General features: G+C 48.6%; 2 protein-coding genes across 2 annotated transcripts; both read left to right on the top strand.

Annotated features, from left to right (window-relative positions):
- Positions 1-991: 991 nt before the first annotated feature.
- Positions 992-11,914, top strand: LOC135370786 (uncharacterized). Its single transcript, XM_064604626.1, has 3 exons — positions 992-1,300; positions 7,688-7,768; positions 8,045-11,914. The coding sequence occupies exon 3, from the start codon at positions 8,074-8,076 to the stop codon at positions 9,970-9,972; it is 1,899 nt and encodes a 632-aa protein (XP_064460696.1). The 5' UTR covers positions 992-1,300; positions 7,688-7,768; positions 8,045-8,073; the 3' UTR covers positions 9,973-11,914.
- Positions 11,915-15,080: 3,166 nt separating this feature from the next.
- On the top strand, positions 15,081-17,501 carry LOC135370228 (solute carrier family 22 member 7-like). The gene has a single exon (XM_064603932.1). The coding sequence runs from the start codon at positions 15,136-15,138 to the stop codon at positions 17,383-17,385; it is 2,250 nt and encodes a 749-aa protein (XP_064460002.1). The 5' UTR covers positions 15,081-15,135; the 3' UTR covers positions 17,386-17,501.
- Positions 17,502-17,602: the final 101 nt, after the last annotated feature.

Below are 17,602 nucleotides of genomic sequence, written 5' to 3'. Positions count from 1 at the left end.
CGGGGATGGCGCCCTGGGGCCCAGGCCACTTCAGGGGCCTGCGGGTCCAGACGTGTCGTTGTCATATATAAAGAAGAAATACTTGGACTGTGTTATTGAGACGTGGGGAGGGGGCCCGTAATTTCCGTCGCCGGCCCTGCACACACCCTGCCTTTATGAGAATTTTATTCCCGTCTGATCCCGTATTCCCGTCCCTTCGACGTCAGCTGAATAATTTCACGAATAATTGGCCTTTCGAAGTATTTAACAACCCAAGAAGTCGCTTGGGAACTCCAGCTTCTCAAAGCCGAAGAAAACGCGATAGATAACGCCGCACTGCGACACGCTGTATCTGGCTGTATTGGAGGTTGTGAACTAACCGGTAGTTTAAATTTTTTCCCACACACGGCACTGACTCCCACTGACTGCAGCGCCTCCTGGCCGAGAGCTACGAGCCTTCATACCCAGTGCGTTCTCTGGATTCGCCGATCTGCCAAAATGAGGTTATAAACGCAATCCACAATTTCGGGTGTTGACACCATGAGAGGTCTCCCTAATCCTCCAGCCTCAAAATCACCACGCTGAAAGTTGCCCACACCACTTCTTCACGGTTGAGTATGATGGGCATTCGTCACTTAATTCGGGCACCTTGCTCTCATAGGTTTCCCGTGGATTTTTCGTCTGCATGAACAGGAACTTTATGACAGCCCGAAGTTCAACCTTTAAAAATCACCATCAAATCTCGCTTTTTGGTCTCAACAGAGCTTCTTCACCCTCAAGATGCTCGGCTTCTTGAATCGGCGGCAAGGTCGCATATTTGTCAAGTGACGCAACAATTCTGCGTGCATTATTCTTCATCTCCACTCTCTCACCGCTTCTGATCAATCCTCCGTGCCGCACAACAATTTGGCGCAACCCGCGTTCTTTCCACACGTCTCTACCGTGTCTACCCTTCTGTTCCTTTTATTGCCGCGCTCTCCCCTCTTCTTTCATTCTCCCTCTCCGCACGCAAGCGCAGTGGCGGGAGTCGCGCGGTCCGCACGGTAGGCAGGAGCCAAGCTTGGCGGCTTGGCTTCATTGTAATCTCCCGTGTCCTTTGCTGGGTCGAAGACGTTCCAAATGCGTGTCAGCTCCGCTAAATATACTCTATGGACCGATGCTACACCGAGTAGATGCGAGGACGACGACTAGGTCCATTATAAAGAGGGTGGAATCGCCGTTTGTGTGGTGCTGCAACCTATGGCTGTCTTTCGTGACCACCGGGAGCCCGGACGCCGGTCGGCTGGCGTGATTCGGCGTCGTTTGCTGTTGACTGTTCTCCGTAAGTCCCGCCCGATTTGAGGAGGATTGTGCTAGCGCAATATTTTGTCGGTGTGTGCCTTCAATAGTGGGAAGATTGTGATTGCTCCACGTTGACAGTCGGCCGTAGCTGTCAAGACGTCTATCTCTTTCTTTTTAATTTCGCTAAAAGCACGAATGCGGTGCTACGTTGATGGATTACGGTTGGAAACAACGCGTGCTTCGCGGTGTGCTGTGGAATGTCCACTCATAATGAAAGACATCGTGTTTCAGTGTAATAGTACACCATCGTGAGGTACGTGTACACTGCGTGCTGGACATTCTGCGTCGCCTGCGACAGTCGTTTTCGCAGGCGCGCACTTTTCGCGACAAGGCGTTGTTAACGTAGCGTTCGCGTTAACGTCGCGGAAGACCGCACGCAACTTGTATCTTGGTGAGATCATACAGCAATCTGGCAGTGGAAGTGTAGGGGTGGGGGGGACATGTGTTGTCAGAAGATGCTCTCCGAGTATCCGAGGGCATGCTGTGCGAAAAAATACGTTTCGTCTCTCAAAACTACTCTTTTGACAGGTTTCCACGTTGATGACAGACGCGAGCTGCCCCTCTATTTGATTTGGAGAATATCCGACTGACGTCCACATCACTGATTATTACTCGTTTGACTTCTTGATTAGTTTTAGTCCTGTGGTAGAGCGTTTTCCTTTTTGCTATTTACATGATGGATAATTCGATAGGATGCACACGTATTGATTTGAAAACATGCTGCCTTCTAGCGAACTACTTGATCATAATTTATGCCTGTCATGCCGGCGTTCCCTCTGATTTAGCAAGGGATCCAGTGCTCTTTAGGAAGTTGACACGCTATCACGCGTGGTGGCGCTGCGCGCATGGTTCAATGGTTCAATGTAGAGCAAAAACTTGTTTTTCTAGTGCTCTAGTTCAACGGGTATTGATTTCAATTATCATTGATGGCTGCCCTTGGACGTCTGTGGCAAGCGCGGGGAGTACGCCTTTTTTTGTGACAATTGACGTAACTGCTCCATAACTGTCACAAAAAGGGGTACACCCGCCGCTCTTTCACCAAATCAGGGGAGATAGAACGATATCATTCGGGATTGATGGTCGGCTATGGGCGTGTTCAATGCTGTTCCGTTTTAAGAATGCACTGGATTCACGTCGCATGCTCGACATTTGAAGCCTGCCTGTCGAATCGATGGGTCCGTCAAGTTTATCAGATGTAGGTAGAGGTTCCGATTCTCTTCTTTCCTGCAGCCGTGCACTATTAAAACGCAGCTTCATCGAACAGCGAGCTTCTATAGCCAACCACCATCCCGAATGACATCGTTCTCTCCCCTTATTTGCTGAAAACGGGAGGCGTACGCCTTTTTGTGAAACTTATGCGGTTACGTTAATTGTCACAAAAACGTGTACGCCCCGCGCTTTTCACAAATCGGGTGTTATATAAACGTGTCAATCTGTGCCATGGTTGGTCTTCAGCGTTTTGTCTGGTTTTGTCCTGTTATTATAGGGGGCGCTAATGTGCCAAAATTTCTCCTCTCGAAATGAGAGATGCCACGTTAACTTGACCGCGTATTCACACGGGCGAAAATCTTCACGGAATATTCTAGTGGAATAAAAAGCAAAACACTGTACACGGATCGGAAGTTCCGCCGGGTGTTATACACTGAGCATTCACATGGTGCAGGAATATCGGTACTGCGCACTTAGCAGACGACACTTAGCAGATGACACCTGTCATCGTCTTTTCCTGTCGTCTGCTGCGAAATATTTATTTATTTTTATTTATTTATTATTCCAAAACCCAAGGGACCACTAAGGGTCATTACATGGGTAAACGATAAAGAAAAAAACTAACAACAGCCTTTGCACACTATTAGTTTAAAAAGAGAACAAACAAGAATTATAACAATAATAACAATAGTAATTCAATGCAATAACGATGGTACACTGGCCACAGTAGACCTAGGGAAGGAGGTCTATGTGACAACAGAGTTATTAATGAAACAAATGGGAAAGTAAATGCCTGCGGAAGGTTAGGGGATCTGCGATGTCAACAATGTTCTGTGGGAGTGAGTTCCACTCGGTTTCGGCGAGCGGTATGAAAGAGTGTCTGAGGGACTCGGTGCGAGAGATAGTACGTGATACTTTCAGACTGTGATCGGTGCGATGAGAAATATACCGGGCCCGAATGATGTATAGCTGACTCAGGGATGTAGTGTAGAAGAATTTGTGGAATAAGCAGATCCGAAGGTACTTCCTCGTTAATGTCAAAGAGGGAAGACCTAGATTAAGTTTCATTAAGGACACACTTGATTGAATGGAATAGTCCGATAGGATGAAGCGGACGCACCGGTTCTGGACTGACTCAACAAGTGTTTCCAAATATGACTGATGGGGATTCCATATCGAGGCTGCATACTCCAACTGAGGTCGAACCAGAGTATTATATGCAATTATTTTAACTTTTGAGGGCGCTTGTCTTATGTTGCGTCGAAGGAAAGCAAGTGAGCAATTGGCCCCCTTACAGATGGCTAAGATATGGTCCTTCCATGAAAGGTTAGATGAAAAGGTAAGGCCCAGGTACACTCTTAAAAATGAACTTCACCGCATAGCACGCTCCTAGCCAACCATAATCTCGAATGATATCGTTATCTGCCCTGATTTGTTGAAAACGGGAGGCGTACGCCTATTTTGTGGCAATTATGAACAGCATAAGTGTCACAAAAAAGGCGTACGCCTCCCGTTTTCAACAAATCAGGACAGATAACGGTATCATTCGAGATTATGGTTGGCTAGGAGCGTGCTATGCGGTGAAGTTCATTTTTAAGAGTGCACTTGCATGATGCGGAAGGGAAAAGAAAATGATTGGATATAGAGTAGGTAACAGTTACAGGTTGTGCGGAACGGGTGAAACGAACAAATACGCACTTCGGCAAGCTGAGTTCCATTTGCCAGACTTTGCACCATTCACCAATTAAGTTAAGATCGCGTTGTAATATGACCTGGTCTGATATACCCGATATTGCTCGGTACACCACACAGTCGTCTGCGAAAAGCCGAATTTTTGAAGTGAATATCTTGCGGCTGTGACGTTTTTCGCATCTTCCGCTGGAGTACTTCGGGGGATGTCGCTACACGGATAGTGCCTTTAAGCGTCACAAAAGGCGCCCTTTCCACGGGTCTGGAGTGACAACGCTGTCATTCTGTGCAATGGTTTGCCTTCACATGTGGTGAAGTTCTGTTCTAAGAGTGTAGATGCATTATAGAAATACCGTATATACGACGTTTTTTTTTTTTTTTTCTTTGGTTACGAGCCACAGCAGCTGCGTCACGAGCGAGGAAGCGCACATTTTGTTCCCACGACTGTAACTCATTCTCAAGTGTCGGAGCACATGTTCCCTCTAGAGTAGATTACCCGAGGAAGAATGTTCAGTCTGGAGAGGGGACCTTGCAGGTTGATTGCAGGCTGATGAATAAGCGCCCTGCCTCGTTTCCTGGAAGCGTTTTTATAGAGCGAAACTTCCTCTTTGATACTGCCTTGCCAATATGTGTATCGATGATATGATTTCTCTCTCTCTCTCTCTCTCTGCGCATCCGGACGCACGCTTTTGTGTCAGCTTATAGCGCTAAGTAATTAAGTTATAATGAATAGTTGTATATTCTAGGTCAAGTGGCGGCGGCGGGGGGGGGGGGGGCATTTAATGGCAAGGGAGAAAGTATCGCAAAATCTTACATGGTCCTCCGCGGCCGACAGAACTCCTGCAAAAGTTTCTTCTCTGTTTTCTGAAGGTTGAAGTGCCCTGACCAAGCGTTTGCGTGGCAAGGCTGAAGAACGTCTTCCAGGTACAGCTGCGGAACTATGTCACTTTACTATCTTCCTTTAGCCAGCTATAGGGACCTGTTGATTTGCTGATCCCTCAACGTCTGCCTATCTACCCGAAGATGATTTGTGAAATTGTGCGCAAGTTTCAAGCCTTATCAAAAGGCTCCCGCGTTTGTCTTCTTAGAGAGGTCAGACATTTCCATTTCAATCGGAATGCAAAACTGGCTGAATCTCAGCAGTATTCGATAAGGGACGCAAGAGGATTGTGTAGGATCTTTGTATCTTTATGCTTGACGTCTTCTAAGCATAACTTCCAAGCGCACAGACAGGCAGCGCAGGCGATGCAAAGAATGACGAAATAAAAGTTATAGAAGGCGAAGTCGAAGAAGAAAAAGAATCCGTAGCTGTATACTATGGTGAGCTAGAATGTATACTCTTATATGTATATGTATATATATATCTATATGTATACTCTTTAGCATCAGCCGTATAACTGGCTCTGTGTTTTTTGTAGCTTCAGACGCGACAATACGGGGTAAGAAATTTAATTACATTCTGAAAGTAGAACTTGAACACATAAACGCGCTCCTAGCCAACCATAATCTCGAATGAGATCGTTTTCTGCCCTGATTTGTTGAAAACGGGAGGCGTACGCGTTTGTTTGTGACACTTACGCTGTTCATAATTGTCACAAAAAAGGCGTACGCCTCTCGTTTTCAAGAAATCAGGGCAGATAACGATGTAGTTCGAGTTGATGGTTGGCTAGGAGCGTGCTATGCGGCGAAGTTCATTTCTAAGGGTGTATACAGCCGACCATCACTCTTAAAAATAACTTCACCGCATAACAATCTCCGAGCCAACCATCATCTCGAATGATATCGTTATCTGCCCTGATTTGTTGAAAACTGGACGTGTACGCCTTTTTTGTGACAATTATGAACAGCATAATTGTCACAAAAAGGGCGTACGCCTCACGTTTTGAACAAATCAGGGCAGATATCATTCGCGATGAGGGTTGGCTAGGAGCGTGCTATGCGGTGAAGTTCATATTTAAGAGTGATCGTTCCGACTGTTATCGATCTCTGTCCTGATTTGTTGGAAACGGGAGGAGGCGCTTATCTTGGACATAGAAGCGCCTCCTCCTCAGCAAACAGAATATGTTATCATTCGAAATGGCGATTGGTTGGAAGCGTCGTAGACGGAAAGCGGTTATCATTGGAATGACTGTTGGCTTCGAGTGGTGTTATGCTGTGCAGACCAACCATTGCATAGAGTGATGCTGTCATCTATCACGAGTTGTGGAAAGCGTTGGGCGTACGCCATTTTGTGACCACAGCTAAGTGTCATAAAGTGGAACACGCCTCCTGTTTTTAACCTATCAAGGGGCAGCACGATATCATTCGCGATGATGGTTGGTTATAAGAGCGTGCTATACGGTGTAGAGGCTCCAGATAATTTGACGTATACGGGGAGGCACCAGCTCGCGTGGCTGAGTAGTGATTAGCGTGCTGGCCATGTCACGTCGCAGACTGGGAGGTATATCCGTTTTCGCATCCCGGTGCCGGCTGTGTTGTCTGGGATTTTTCCTGGGTTTTCCCCGGGCGCTGTCAGACATATATGTCGGCACAGTTCCCTTAGAAGTCGGCCTGGGACGCGCATTCCTCCAGAGCGTTAGTCGTGACGTTGCCCACCTCTGTGAGGCCGGCAGCGGCGAGCTGTTTCATTGGCACCACCACGTATACGGAGGCGGGTTGAGATTTTCGATGTCGACAAAGTTCCATGTTGAGAAAGCCCGAGCGATGAGCGTCAGAGAAGAACAAACACGACACAGCATCTCAGACTTTCTGTTTTTCTGCGCACTCTTAAAAATGAACTTCACCGCATAGCAGGCTCCTAGCCAACCATCATCTCGAATGATATCGTTATCTGCCCTGATTTGTTGAATACGGGAGGCGTATACGCCTCTCTCGTGACAATTATGAACCGCATAAGTGTCACAAAAAAGGCGTACGCCTCCCGTTTTCAACAAATCAGGGCAGAAAACGATATCATTCGAGATGATGGTTGGCAAGGAGCGTGCTATGCGGTGAAGTTCATTTCTAAGAGTGTGTAGCCTATCGCGCAGGCTTTCTAAAGATGGACAAGGCTCCATTCGACCATCCTACGCTATCCATCTCTGTTGCACTATACCTTACAGTTCCCGTTAAAACTGTCAGACAACAACCACTTTATTTGAATGACGACTTAACGTTTACTTAACTAATGAAAACCGCCATCCCCACGACGAACGCCTTAGTACCGCTACTGATCACTCCCCCATCGTTTAGGCTAAAGCGGCCTGAAGTTGAACTCTGCATTGCGTGCTCTATGTCCGCTGCAGGAAGACCAACATGAAGCAGCGAATGAAAGCCTGCATGTGTTGCGCCCGGGATCTCGTAATCTTCCCACTATTGATCCTTTCAGCGCCACTACAAGAGCAATAGCATATCTCTCTTCTGGTCAACATCAAAACATATTGGTCACGCCTTTGTATGTTCCCGCTCTTTAACCGATTATCTTGTCCAGGTCTTCGCCTGGAAGAGCTCCTGTCGCCAGATGCAGCGGATTCTGCCAGAACATGCGTACGAGCTTTGGATGGCTTATGAGGTATGCCTATCCGATACCGTCTACATGCTGCTACAAATCTGTCATATGATTTGTACATATTTCTATACTCTCCCTCTTTTTTGCTTCCTGGTTCCCGATTTGTGAATTACAAATTGCAACAGATCTTAAAAGCTCAAACGGATCAGCCCACACCTGTTCTTTTGTGACAGGGAAAACATCCTCGAACCGTTAACCACTGAGCATTCGGCGGTGTTTGCTATAATGCACAAGGGATGCTTGCCCACATAATCTTAGTTCATGCTCTTTACACTCTAGGCAACAGATGAAGAATCGAAGAGGTGACGATGAGAAATCCCTGGAAATGCTTCCAAGCTACGCTGGCTGCAGTTGTCACGCTCTACCTTTTAACTTGGTACAACATAACGCAGCTCTGGAGAGTCAACAGCTCCACGGAGGACAGTGTGGCCCATGTCATTCCGTCGGGATACCGCATCCGCACGCCTGGCTGTTCCTTAGCGAAGTACGACGCCTTCCATCCCAGTATTGCGCATCTCTACCAGAAAGTCGAAGACTACCAGTGCCCTGGAAAGCCGAACTTCATTACAACGCGTGATGAACGGCCAGAGGTAGACCTTGGAGCCCTGAGCGTGCACGGTCTGTCGGCTGTTGAAGAACTGCGTTGCACCTACCGCGAAATCTACCGGAACCTGTCGCTTCCCGTCCCTGACGATCAGTTTTTCTTCGGTCCGCAGACACCACTTGAGTTTGGTAGGCCCTTGAATAAGGAGTTCTTGTTTGTGGAGTGTGCAACTGCTTCCAAACCTGACGTGGTCTTCCATCAACAGTTTCTATTCAACCCTATCTTGAAGCCAGCAGTGGAAGAACGTTGTCGCCATGTCCCTGAAAGAACGAGTCATCAGCTCAACGTGCTGGTGCTTGGTGTTGACTCCGTGTCGTATCTCAACTTTGACCGTCACCTGCCGCTCTCGGCCGACTTTATCCGCAACCACCTCGAGTCCTTCGAACTGCACGGGTACAACAAGATAGGGGATAACTCGTTTCCGAATCAGTGTCCGCTCCTGATGGGCCGGACGTCCGCGGAAACGATGAACCTGAGTGTAAACAATTTCTTCGACAACCTCGATTTTGTGTGGAATCTCTTCGCCGACCGGGGCTACCGAACGATGTTTCTGGAGGAATCTCCAAAGTACGGTCTTTTCAATTACATGCTCAACGGCTTTCATTCCCCTCCGACGGACTACTATTTGCGGCCTGCCATTATGGCCATGGACAAGTCCGACCTCAAGAAGTTCGTCACTTGCGGCCTTGCTTGTCTGGGTCCTACTACTCCGATAGAAATGTTTTTAGACTATCTCGCGCGTTTCATCATCCAAATGGACGACCGCCCGTTCTTTTCTTACACTTTTCTAAGCGAAGCAAGCCACGATTCTTTCAATTGCGCCGGGTATGCGGACGCGCCTCTGAAGAGGTTCTTCGACAAAGTAGAGATGAGCGGAGCCCTCAACCGGACGGTACTCGTCTTCTTGAGTGACCACGGCATGCGCTATGACGCCATCCGGGCAACGTTCATCGGAAAGTTCGAAGACCGACAGCCCTTTGCGTTCCTGGCGTTTCCCCGTTGGTTCCTGAACAAACACCCGGACGTGCGGAAGGCCCTCAAGACCAACCAGAGACGTCTCACGACTCACTTTGACGTTCACGCCACCCTCGGGGAACTCGTTGACTTCCCGCAGAAAACACGGCCTCGAACAAAACACGGTATCAGTTTATTTCACGAGGTACCCGGTAGCAGGACATGCGCAGACGCCTCGATATCCCATCAGTGGTGCAGTTGCGAAGCGAAAGGGGAGCCACTGTCGCCGCACGACCCCGTGTCCGAGGCGATGGCGCAGAGCCTCGTGGGACAGATCAACGTTTGGCTTCAAGTGCAGCCTCGGCAGTGCTACCCGTTCAGACTTCGAAACGTCATCGACGTCACAATGGTCCAGAAGTCCGAAGAAGAGAGGCTGAAAAATATCAGTCATTATTGGATCACCATAGACGTGTCTCCGAGTGGAGCGATCTTCGAAGCGACAGTCAGGTTGGACGAGACCAGTGGGAACGTCACAGTACTCGACCAAGTTAGCCGCTGCAATTTCTACTACAGTGAGTCGTACTGTATCCGAGATCATTGGTTGGAGAAGTTCTGCTTTTGCAGGCGGGGCTTCGGAATCGATATGTGATAAAGTGGTGGTGGGCAGCGTGTTTGATGGGACGTGCAAGATTGTGGAACGTGCGAAAGGCATATGGTTCTCTTCACATCTCGTTGATATGTTCTGTGATAGCTAACTGCAAATGCGTGGGAAAAAAATGAAGTACGTAGGTGTAGCGGTGACATGAGTGGCGCAGAGCAAGCTCATGGGCTGGCATCGAGGAACACGACGGGTATTGCCCAACAGTGTCACCTATGTAACGGGATTTTATTTATTGCAATCGCCGAAGAAGAAAGGAAGAATGCCAAAAGGAACTGATCCTTCCCCTTTGCTATATCCATACACTCTAAGAGACAAAGGCGTAATTTTTTGTCATTTTGTGGGTTAAATGCATTGGCACAAACATTAGTCCCTTTCGCAGCTAAATGCGCGAAAGCTTATGTGAAGTTTATGGGACTTTTGCAGTGCTGCGCAGTAAATTTCATGGTCGGACTAAAATACAATGCGCTACACATTCGCATGCAGCCATTGCTTTTTTTTTTCTTTCTTTCTATAGTGCCAGTTTAGATTTGCTTTGTCTGCCCTGCCATGTGATATGTACGGCCGCTGTCAGACTAAACCGTAACGCGAGTGGCCTACACTCTTAAAACAAAGCCTCACCACATAGCACGCTGAAGGCCAACTCTTGTACAGAATGATACGTCTATCACTCTTGATTTGTGATAAGCGCGTACGCCTCTCGTTTTCAACAAATCAGGGGAGAGAACGATGTTATTCGGGATGATGGTTTGCTTGGAGCGTGCTATGCGGTGAAGTTCATTTTTAAGAGTGTACGCTGACGCCAGCGCCGTGGAGCGTTCGCAACTGAGTTTGGACCTGAGCCCGAACCTGTACGTCGCCGCACGCAGGCGGTGGTGAGTGCGAGCACGAAGCAGACACTGACTGCAGACTGTGCGAGTCGCCGCCGAACCGAACATGCCGAGCTTCTGTCGTGAAGAGGCCCATGTCTCAACGACAGACCCATGTCATTGGACGCAGTCTCAAACCCAGAGGTAACGCTCCGCGGTGCTTTCGTCTCACGGAGCTAGCGCGTTACGGTTAAGCTTGACGATGACTGTGCAAGTTTTTTTTTCTGTATCTTTTCAATTCTTTACCATCAATGAACACTCGTTCGCGTCTTTGATCAACCGAGCCTTTCAATGCACACTCTTCTTGTTTCTGGTGGACATGTAATAGCTTCCGTTTACCAACAAAGCAGCAGAAAGTCAGTTTCAGTTTCGTTTTCTGAGTTTCTAAATATCTTTTATTGTTGTTTTGTTTTGGTTTGGTCTTCTCGTGCATGCATGTGGTAGTTACACAAAGCAGCATGCAGGAAGTGAGGAAAACGAAATTCTCCGGCGCACCGGCCGTTGCGCAGAATTATACCGTTCGATTATATTGATTTGTGGAAAGCTCGGGCCTTTCTGTAACACTTTTCTTTAGGACTTTTCTGTAACACTTAATGTAACTGCACAAGTGTCAAAAAAAGGTGCACGCCTCCCGTTTTTAACGAATCAACAGAGAAGGCTATGTCATTCGCAACGGTAGTTGATTAGGACCGCGTGTCATATGGTGAAGTTATTTTAAGAGATGGAAAGACGGTGTTTCCGACAGGTGTTTTCTCGCTTTACTTTTCTTTCCTGAAATACGATGGATGGGAAAACAAAGTGTTTGACCGTCCCATTCGTTCCAGCCACATATAAATATTTCGTGATTACATGTGATAGCAAATAATATATTACGAAGCGCTCCCACACTGTGCCCGAGGTGCCTTCTTTGGTATAGAGCACAGTCATATACATGATACTTTTACTTGCACTGCTTTAATATAAAGCGCTTCTTCCAGTGCGCAGTGCTTTTCTTCCCTTTTACTTGAGTGTGGTGATGAACAACATCGCGTGACTCGTTTCCAAATAAAATAATTCTACCAATCCAGATAGTTCCAGACCCTCTTGAATAATCAAAAAGGGGGTATGTACATCGTTTTAACTCGCTATTGACGTTGGAGCTGTTAGCTGGCCTTCTAGCGTTAATTGTTATATTGCAGTGACGCCAGCTCCCGTGGCATAGTGGTCAGCGTGTTCACTTTCCACGCCGAGACCCGGAGGTGACGTAGGTTCGAATCCCTGCGCCGGCTGTGCTGTCTGCCGGGTCTTCCGGTACACTTTCCGGACAAATGTCGGCGCAGTTCTCCCTGGAGTCGGCATAGTACGCATACTAAACCCCCTGTCCAGAGCAGTATATTAAAAGGGAGTCTGGCCATTAATGGGTCATGCCTATACCTGAAGCTCCACCCACTTTTTCAGTTTTCCGACCAATGGAGTCTTTAAATATTGGGCGCTATCAATCAACCTATCCTCACTATTTGTCCCCTTATCCAACATGGGCCGCGCCATTTTGGATCGCAAGTGGGTTGGGTGGGATTGAAATGGATACTTCTCGCCATCTGCAATACTAGTGGATTTTTGGTGCAAATTTGATGAACACCGCCTAGGGAGCGTAATGCACGTCGGAAATTGTCGTCTGCTTCCGTCGTTGTACCGCTGCCGGCAGAACCACCTGCTGGGACACATTCTGTCGTCGGTACGATTTGTAAACAAACTCTACATGAATAGTTTGAATATAAAAGGCAAGAATGTTTATATCCATGAAATCCAGCAACTAAATATAAGATTGTACAGCGCTGTGGCGTTTTTGTTATGATTTCGTTGCGATTGCCGTGTTCGCTAGGCCTAACACCAGCGAGAAAACGTATTATTTTCGGTGAGATATCGATCGATGAGCGTAAATTGAAACTGATTTCCGAGAAACGTGTATGAGGATATGCATTTGCAGCATAAAATCAGACTAGTCTGTGAAAAATTTTTGTCACGAAATCCCCGCTTCACTGTGTTTGTTTTCGTCGCCATTTTGGGTGGCAGTATGGTGTCATGGCGACCCCCTGGCTAAAAAGCAAACCAATCAGAGGAGCAAAACTGTGATTGACAGGTCGAGCCTCTTTTTCTGACTCCTCCCAATGGCAAGACTGCCTTTTAATATACGGCTCTGCCCCTGTCCCCCACTTCTTCCTGCTGTCCTCTCTCCATCTGTTCACGTATGTACGCCGCTCATAGCCACAGTTGCCTCGCGGCGCCAACCCGGAATTTAAAGAAAATAACAATCTTTATTCACTAGCATTTTAGTTTTGTTGGGCGGTGATACGAGAGCTAATGAAACAGGTGGTACGTCTTCCATCTATTTCATAGTCCCTCCCATCGAGGGGAAGGATACGCTGTGCAAGTGTGTCAACAGTTTACGCAGCTCCGCAGTTTCTCTCTTTCACCTAATGACTGGGGTGCGACCTCATTGGTCCTCTTTCCCAAATAAGGTCGTAGTGAGACGCACGTGGCGTCTTCTGTTTCTTGAAGTGACGCTTACCCTGTGAGTGGACAGGTGCTTTGTCACGTGGTTACTTCATGGTTTACCTCCTCTCATGCCCAGAGACGCCCCGTCATAGGGTATTGGCAGCAAACATGATCTCCAAAAGTGAACCAGGGTCTAAAAAAACATGGCGCGTCATGGGCGAGTGAAGACTGCAGAATATCGTGCGGAATCGCGTGTTCTGATCTCCTGAATTTTTTCGTGGTGACCCATTAATTAATTAGGCGCAATTAATTAGTTATCTTTTTTAATTGTTCGTGCTATGGTCGAGATGCGAATTATACAGTTGTAGGGTGTGCCGAGAAATACCCATCGCAAATTTTTCCTACAGCGTGCGCCTTGCGTGAAGTTCCTTTTTTACCTGGCCCCGCGAAACACGAAAACGTACCACGTGACATGAGGCAAGCGCCTCGATTTCAGAGCTCTCAAGCGAACAGGAAAAGAACTACGTCCGTTATCTGCCAGAAACTGACCTTCGGGTAGGCTCTATCCTGAAGATTTGGGCCACACCTACCTGTTCGGCTACGGGCCGGGCCTCGGTTGTTCTATGTATTGTGAATATTCTTTATTCCGAAAACAAGAGGAGCACTGGCAGCACAACAAATAAAACAAACAGTAAATAAATTAAACAGTTTAGAAGCAGATAAAGAACACAAGACGTCCCTGGACCCAGGCCGGGACCCGATTCCTATTTATTAAAGAGAAGCGCGTAGGAGTCGGAAGTGTAACAATGTTTTACCTGTTTTAAACTGCCATAATCATTACACAGTCAACAAAGGTCGTAAGTGTGTTGGATTGTGTGTGCTTGGACGGTGCCCCTGCTAGATATTCCGGAGTGATTTTTCCGGGAGCTCCTAGTGGAACGGGCGGGGCACGGGAGGGCCTGGTAGTTCTCTGATGGACTCTGACGGGACCGGGCCGGGCCGAAAAATAGCGGCCCGTGCCAATCTCTAATACAGTTGCAGCTGCTTCTCCAGGGAAAGCCATTTCACTTCTCTAGGAAGTCAATTCCCGTCACACTATGAAGAAGTTTCGTCTAACCACAGGTAGCTGAGTTCGTTTGGAGAGACCTCTCCCTGTTTGTACACACAAAAAAAATGACGTCATAGTGTTCGACAGCGCCACCAATTTGGTAGAGTTGAACTACGCTCGAAGCGAACAAGGTCGCGCCCGAAAGCCACGGTCTTGAGGGGATTACGATGGTCCCTGAAAGGACGCGACCTTCGGTCCTGCTGTTCTTTCAATAAGAGGCAGCGAACAAGTGTCTATTCGTGGAATCCGTCCCTCCCCTTCCGATTTGTTTCGGTTTCAGTCTGTCTACCAACGTCATCACGACGTTTCTCGGGTAGAGGTCTATTGTGTGGCGTTCGTTCGCTGACACTTGATGATGTAGCCGCATAGTTCCAGTGCTTATGAAAATATATAATCGGATGCCATGACAGATCTTGGCAGGCCGCGGACCTCGGCCGCCGTAAAGCCGACCCTCAGGACTTGTCATAGCTCTTCACGACTTCTTGTATTGCCAACTGTAGGTGGATGGACAAGCGCAATGATTGCCCACGTCAGATCTAAAAATTGTACTGCCCTCGCCCTAAAAACGACTTTGACACAAAATCTCTGGTACGCGACCGAAACGAAGAAAACTGTGGCTCAGTTCCGCGCGCTCACGTGAGGCGTTGTGCACGGTTTCTTGTTCCTAATCGAGTCGCATAGTGAACAGCGCATCTCGTTGCCATGTCTTCGAAGGCATCGAAATTCGCGGGGTCTTCGGATTCCTCAACAAATCAGCCCGTTTCCTACGACAGGCCTGCTGGCAGAGATCACTCTCTGCGGCATTCGAAATGGTCCGGTCGCCTCACACAAGAACCATCGACTCCAGAATCTTCACTTGCTTTGCTCTCTCAGCCTCTGCAAGCGAACGTTAGAACCACTCTGCAGCACAGCGCTTCCGCGACGCAACTTGAAACCAAACCTAGGACAGCGCTCGATCGATTGGCCATACGATCGTCGCAGTCATTGCCAAACCTTGCAGCCGCAACCGAAAGACCAGCTACTGAAGGACCCACAGAGCAGCCAGCGACGCGCGAAGACACTTTCGGCAGTCGAAGATCCGCACCCCGAAGCTCATCTCTACAATACGGTGCGAGTACAGGATCCAGTCTACGCCTGGATGAGTCCGGTGATGTCAGCGAAGTTACCGTCTACGGCCACGGCTCTTACCAGCACGCGATCCTTTTCTGCAGCACATTGTCTCTAGTGGTACTCCTCTGTCATAGCCTCGCCTTCCAAGTCATTGCGAGCAACGTTGTCTTCTGGTGCAAACCCCCCGCTGTCTTCCAAAATCTTAGCACAGCGCAGTGGAAGAACATCGCTATCCCTCAAGAACAGGACGGCAGCTACAGTCGTTGTAACGTCTACGACCGTCCGTTTCAACCGAACAGAACCTCCATACCATGCACTGCTTGGGATTATGAACATCCATATCCTTCCCTCTCCATCATCAGTACCTGGGACCTCGTGTGCGGTAGGGAATGGTTGCTGACGTTTGCGGCAGTGATGTACATGGTGGGAGCTTTGGTAGCAGTGCCCCTTATGGGCATGGCCGCTGACCGTATTGGACGTCGCCCTGTCATCTGCATCGGCGTCACTGTACTCTTGTTCGCCAGTTTCGCGACCTGCTTCGCTTCCACTTTCACCGTGTTCGTCTGCGCACGCTGCACCGTGTCAGGCTGTGCCAGTACCATCTACATAACGGGCTTCATCCTGCTGCTTGAAGTGACCTCCATCGAACGCAGAGTATGTTACGCTATGGTCTCGTCATCCGTTGGCGTCATTATCACAAGCCTCCTCTTCCTTGAGTTGAAAAAACTCGCCCTTCCGTGGCGCATATCGGAGACCATATTCGTGGTGATCACCTGTCTTCTCATGGTCGCATTCTACGTCGACGAGTCTCCACGCTGGCTGCTTGCAACGTGCAACTTTACGGACGCCGAAAGAGCCATTCTTTGGGCCGCGAAGATGAACGGCATGCGACACGAGGGCGTCCGGAAGCGGTACGCGAAGTTGAAGACAGCATTACTCAAGAAACAGGAATGCTTGAAGGTGACACCGATTCAACTGTTCACCAATCCGCTGATGCGCGTTCGCTGCGGCCTGCTCTTTATCTGCTGGTTCGCCATATTTTTTTCCTTCTACGCGCTCAAAATGACCACCACCGAAGGAGAGGAGGAGGACTGGGCGAAAGTCGCCAGCGTCGTCGCACCAGGTCCACTTATCGCCGCGGCTTATTACGCTGTACTCTCGAAAGGGCGGAAGATCACCCTCGCCGTAACCTTGGGTTTCGCCGGCTGTTGCGGCGCCGCATTGATCGTGAGGTTCCCTCCGGACCAGTCGCATATCGCGCACGCCATTATAGTGCTGGCCAGAGTAGCAACGCACGTCGCAGTCGCTGTGAACTACATCTACACTGCCGAGCTGCTCCCAACGGTACTGCGTTGCGTTGGTGTCTGCAGCGCGTACGGTGTCGGTAGGCTGGGTGCTGCCACCGCCAGTTCACTCACGACTTGGAGGGCCGGGATCTCTCCCCGTACTACAATGGGGATGTTGACAATCGTAGTGCTACTGGCGATGCTTGCTCTGACACCATTGCCGGAGACTCGATCCGAACCTCTAATGAACACCATAAAGGAGCTAGAAGGACTGGGCTACAAGAGGTTCTTGCAAGAGTCGCTGCCGGATGATTTGGGCCGAGGGACCAGGTCTCGTGAATCTCCACGAGCGTCTCGACGAGTGCCTCGGGCAGGGCCGGTCGAATCCGTCGGACCACCGCAGTCTGCTTCAATGGCTACATCGAGACGTGAACAGCAAGTCGCGCTTTCCCGCCGTAGCAGCTCCAGTAGCTCAAGCAGGCATTCTTTGCCTCTTCCAAATGCAGATACCGTGAGAAGCTCACGGAATAGGCTGAGCAACCCGACAGCCGTGTAATTATATATATATATATATATATTTATTTATTTATTTAATTTTTTGTACGTTAGATGTCATGTCTTGCACGCCGACTAATAGATGTCGTCTTCGACAAAATTAAACCAATGACTTCAGCAAACAATTTAATCTCGACTTCTGTCTTATTTGATGCCTTCGTTTATGCCAGGCTTGCTCTGCTAATAAGGGGTGCTTGACGTAGAGCACGAGATGTTAC

Source organism: Ornithodoros turicata, chromosome 10, assembly GCF_037126465.1.
Source record: "Ornithodoros turicata isolate Travis chromosome 10, ASM3712646v1, whole genome shotgun sequence".
Taxonomy (NCBI): Eukaryota; Metazoa; Arthropoda; class Arachnida; order Ixodida; family Argasidae; genus Ornithodoros; species Ornithodoros turicata.
This window is presented reverse-complemented; position numbering and strand designations above follow the sequence as displayed.

What these genes read in the sequence shown, in the direction of transcription:
- LOC135370786 (XM_064604626.1), top strand. Translation starts at nt 8,074, where the DNA reads ATGAGAAATCCCTGGAAATGCTTCCAAGCTACGCTGGCTGCAGTTGTC.
- LOC135370228 (XM_064603932.1), top strand. Translation starts at nt 15,136, where the DNA reads ATGTCTTCGAAGGCATCGAAATTCGCGGGGTCTTCGGATTCCTCAACA.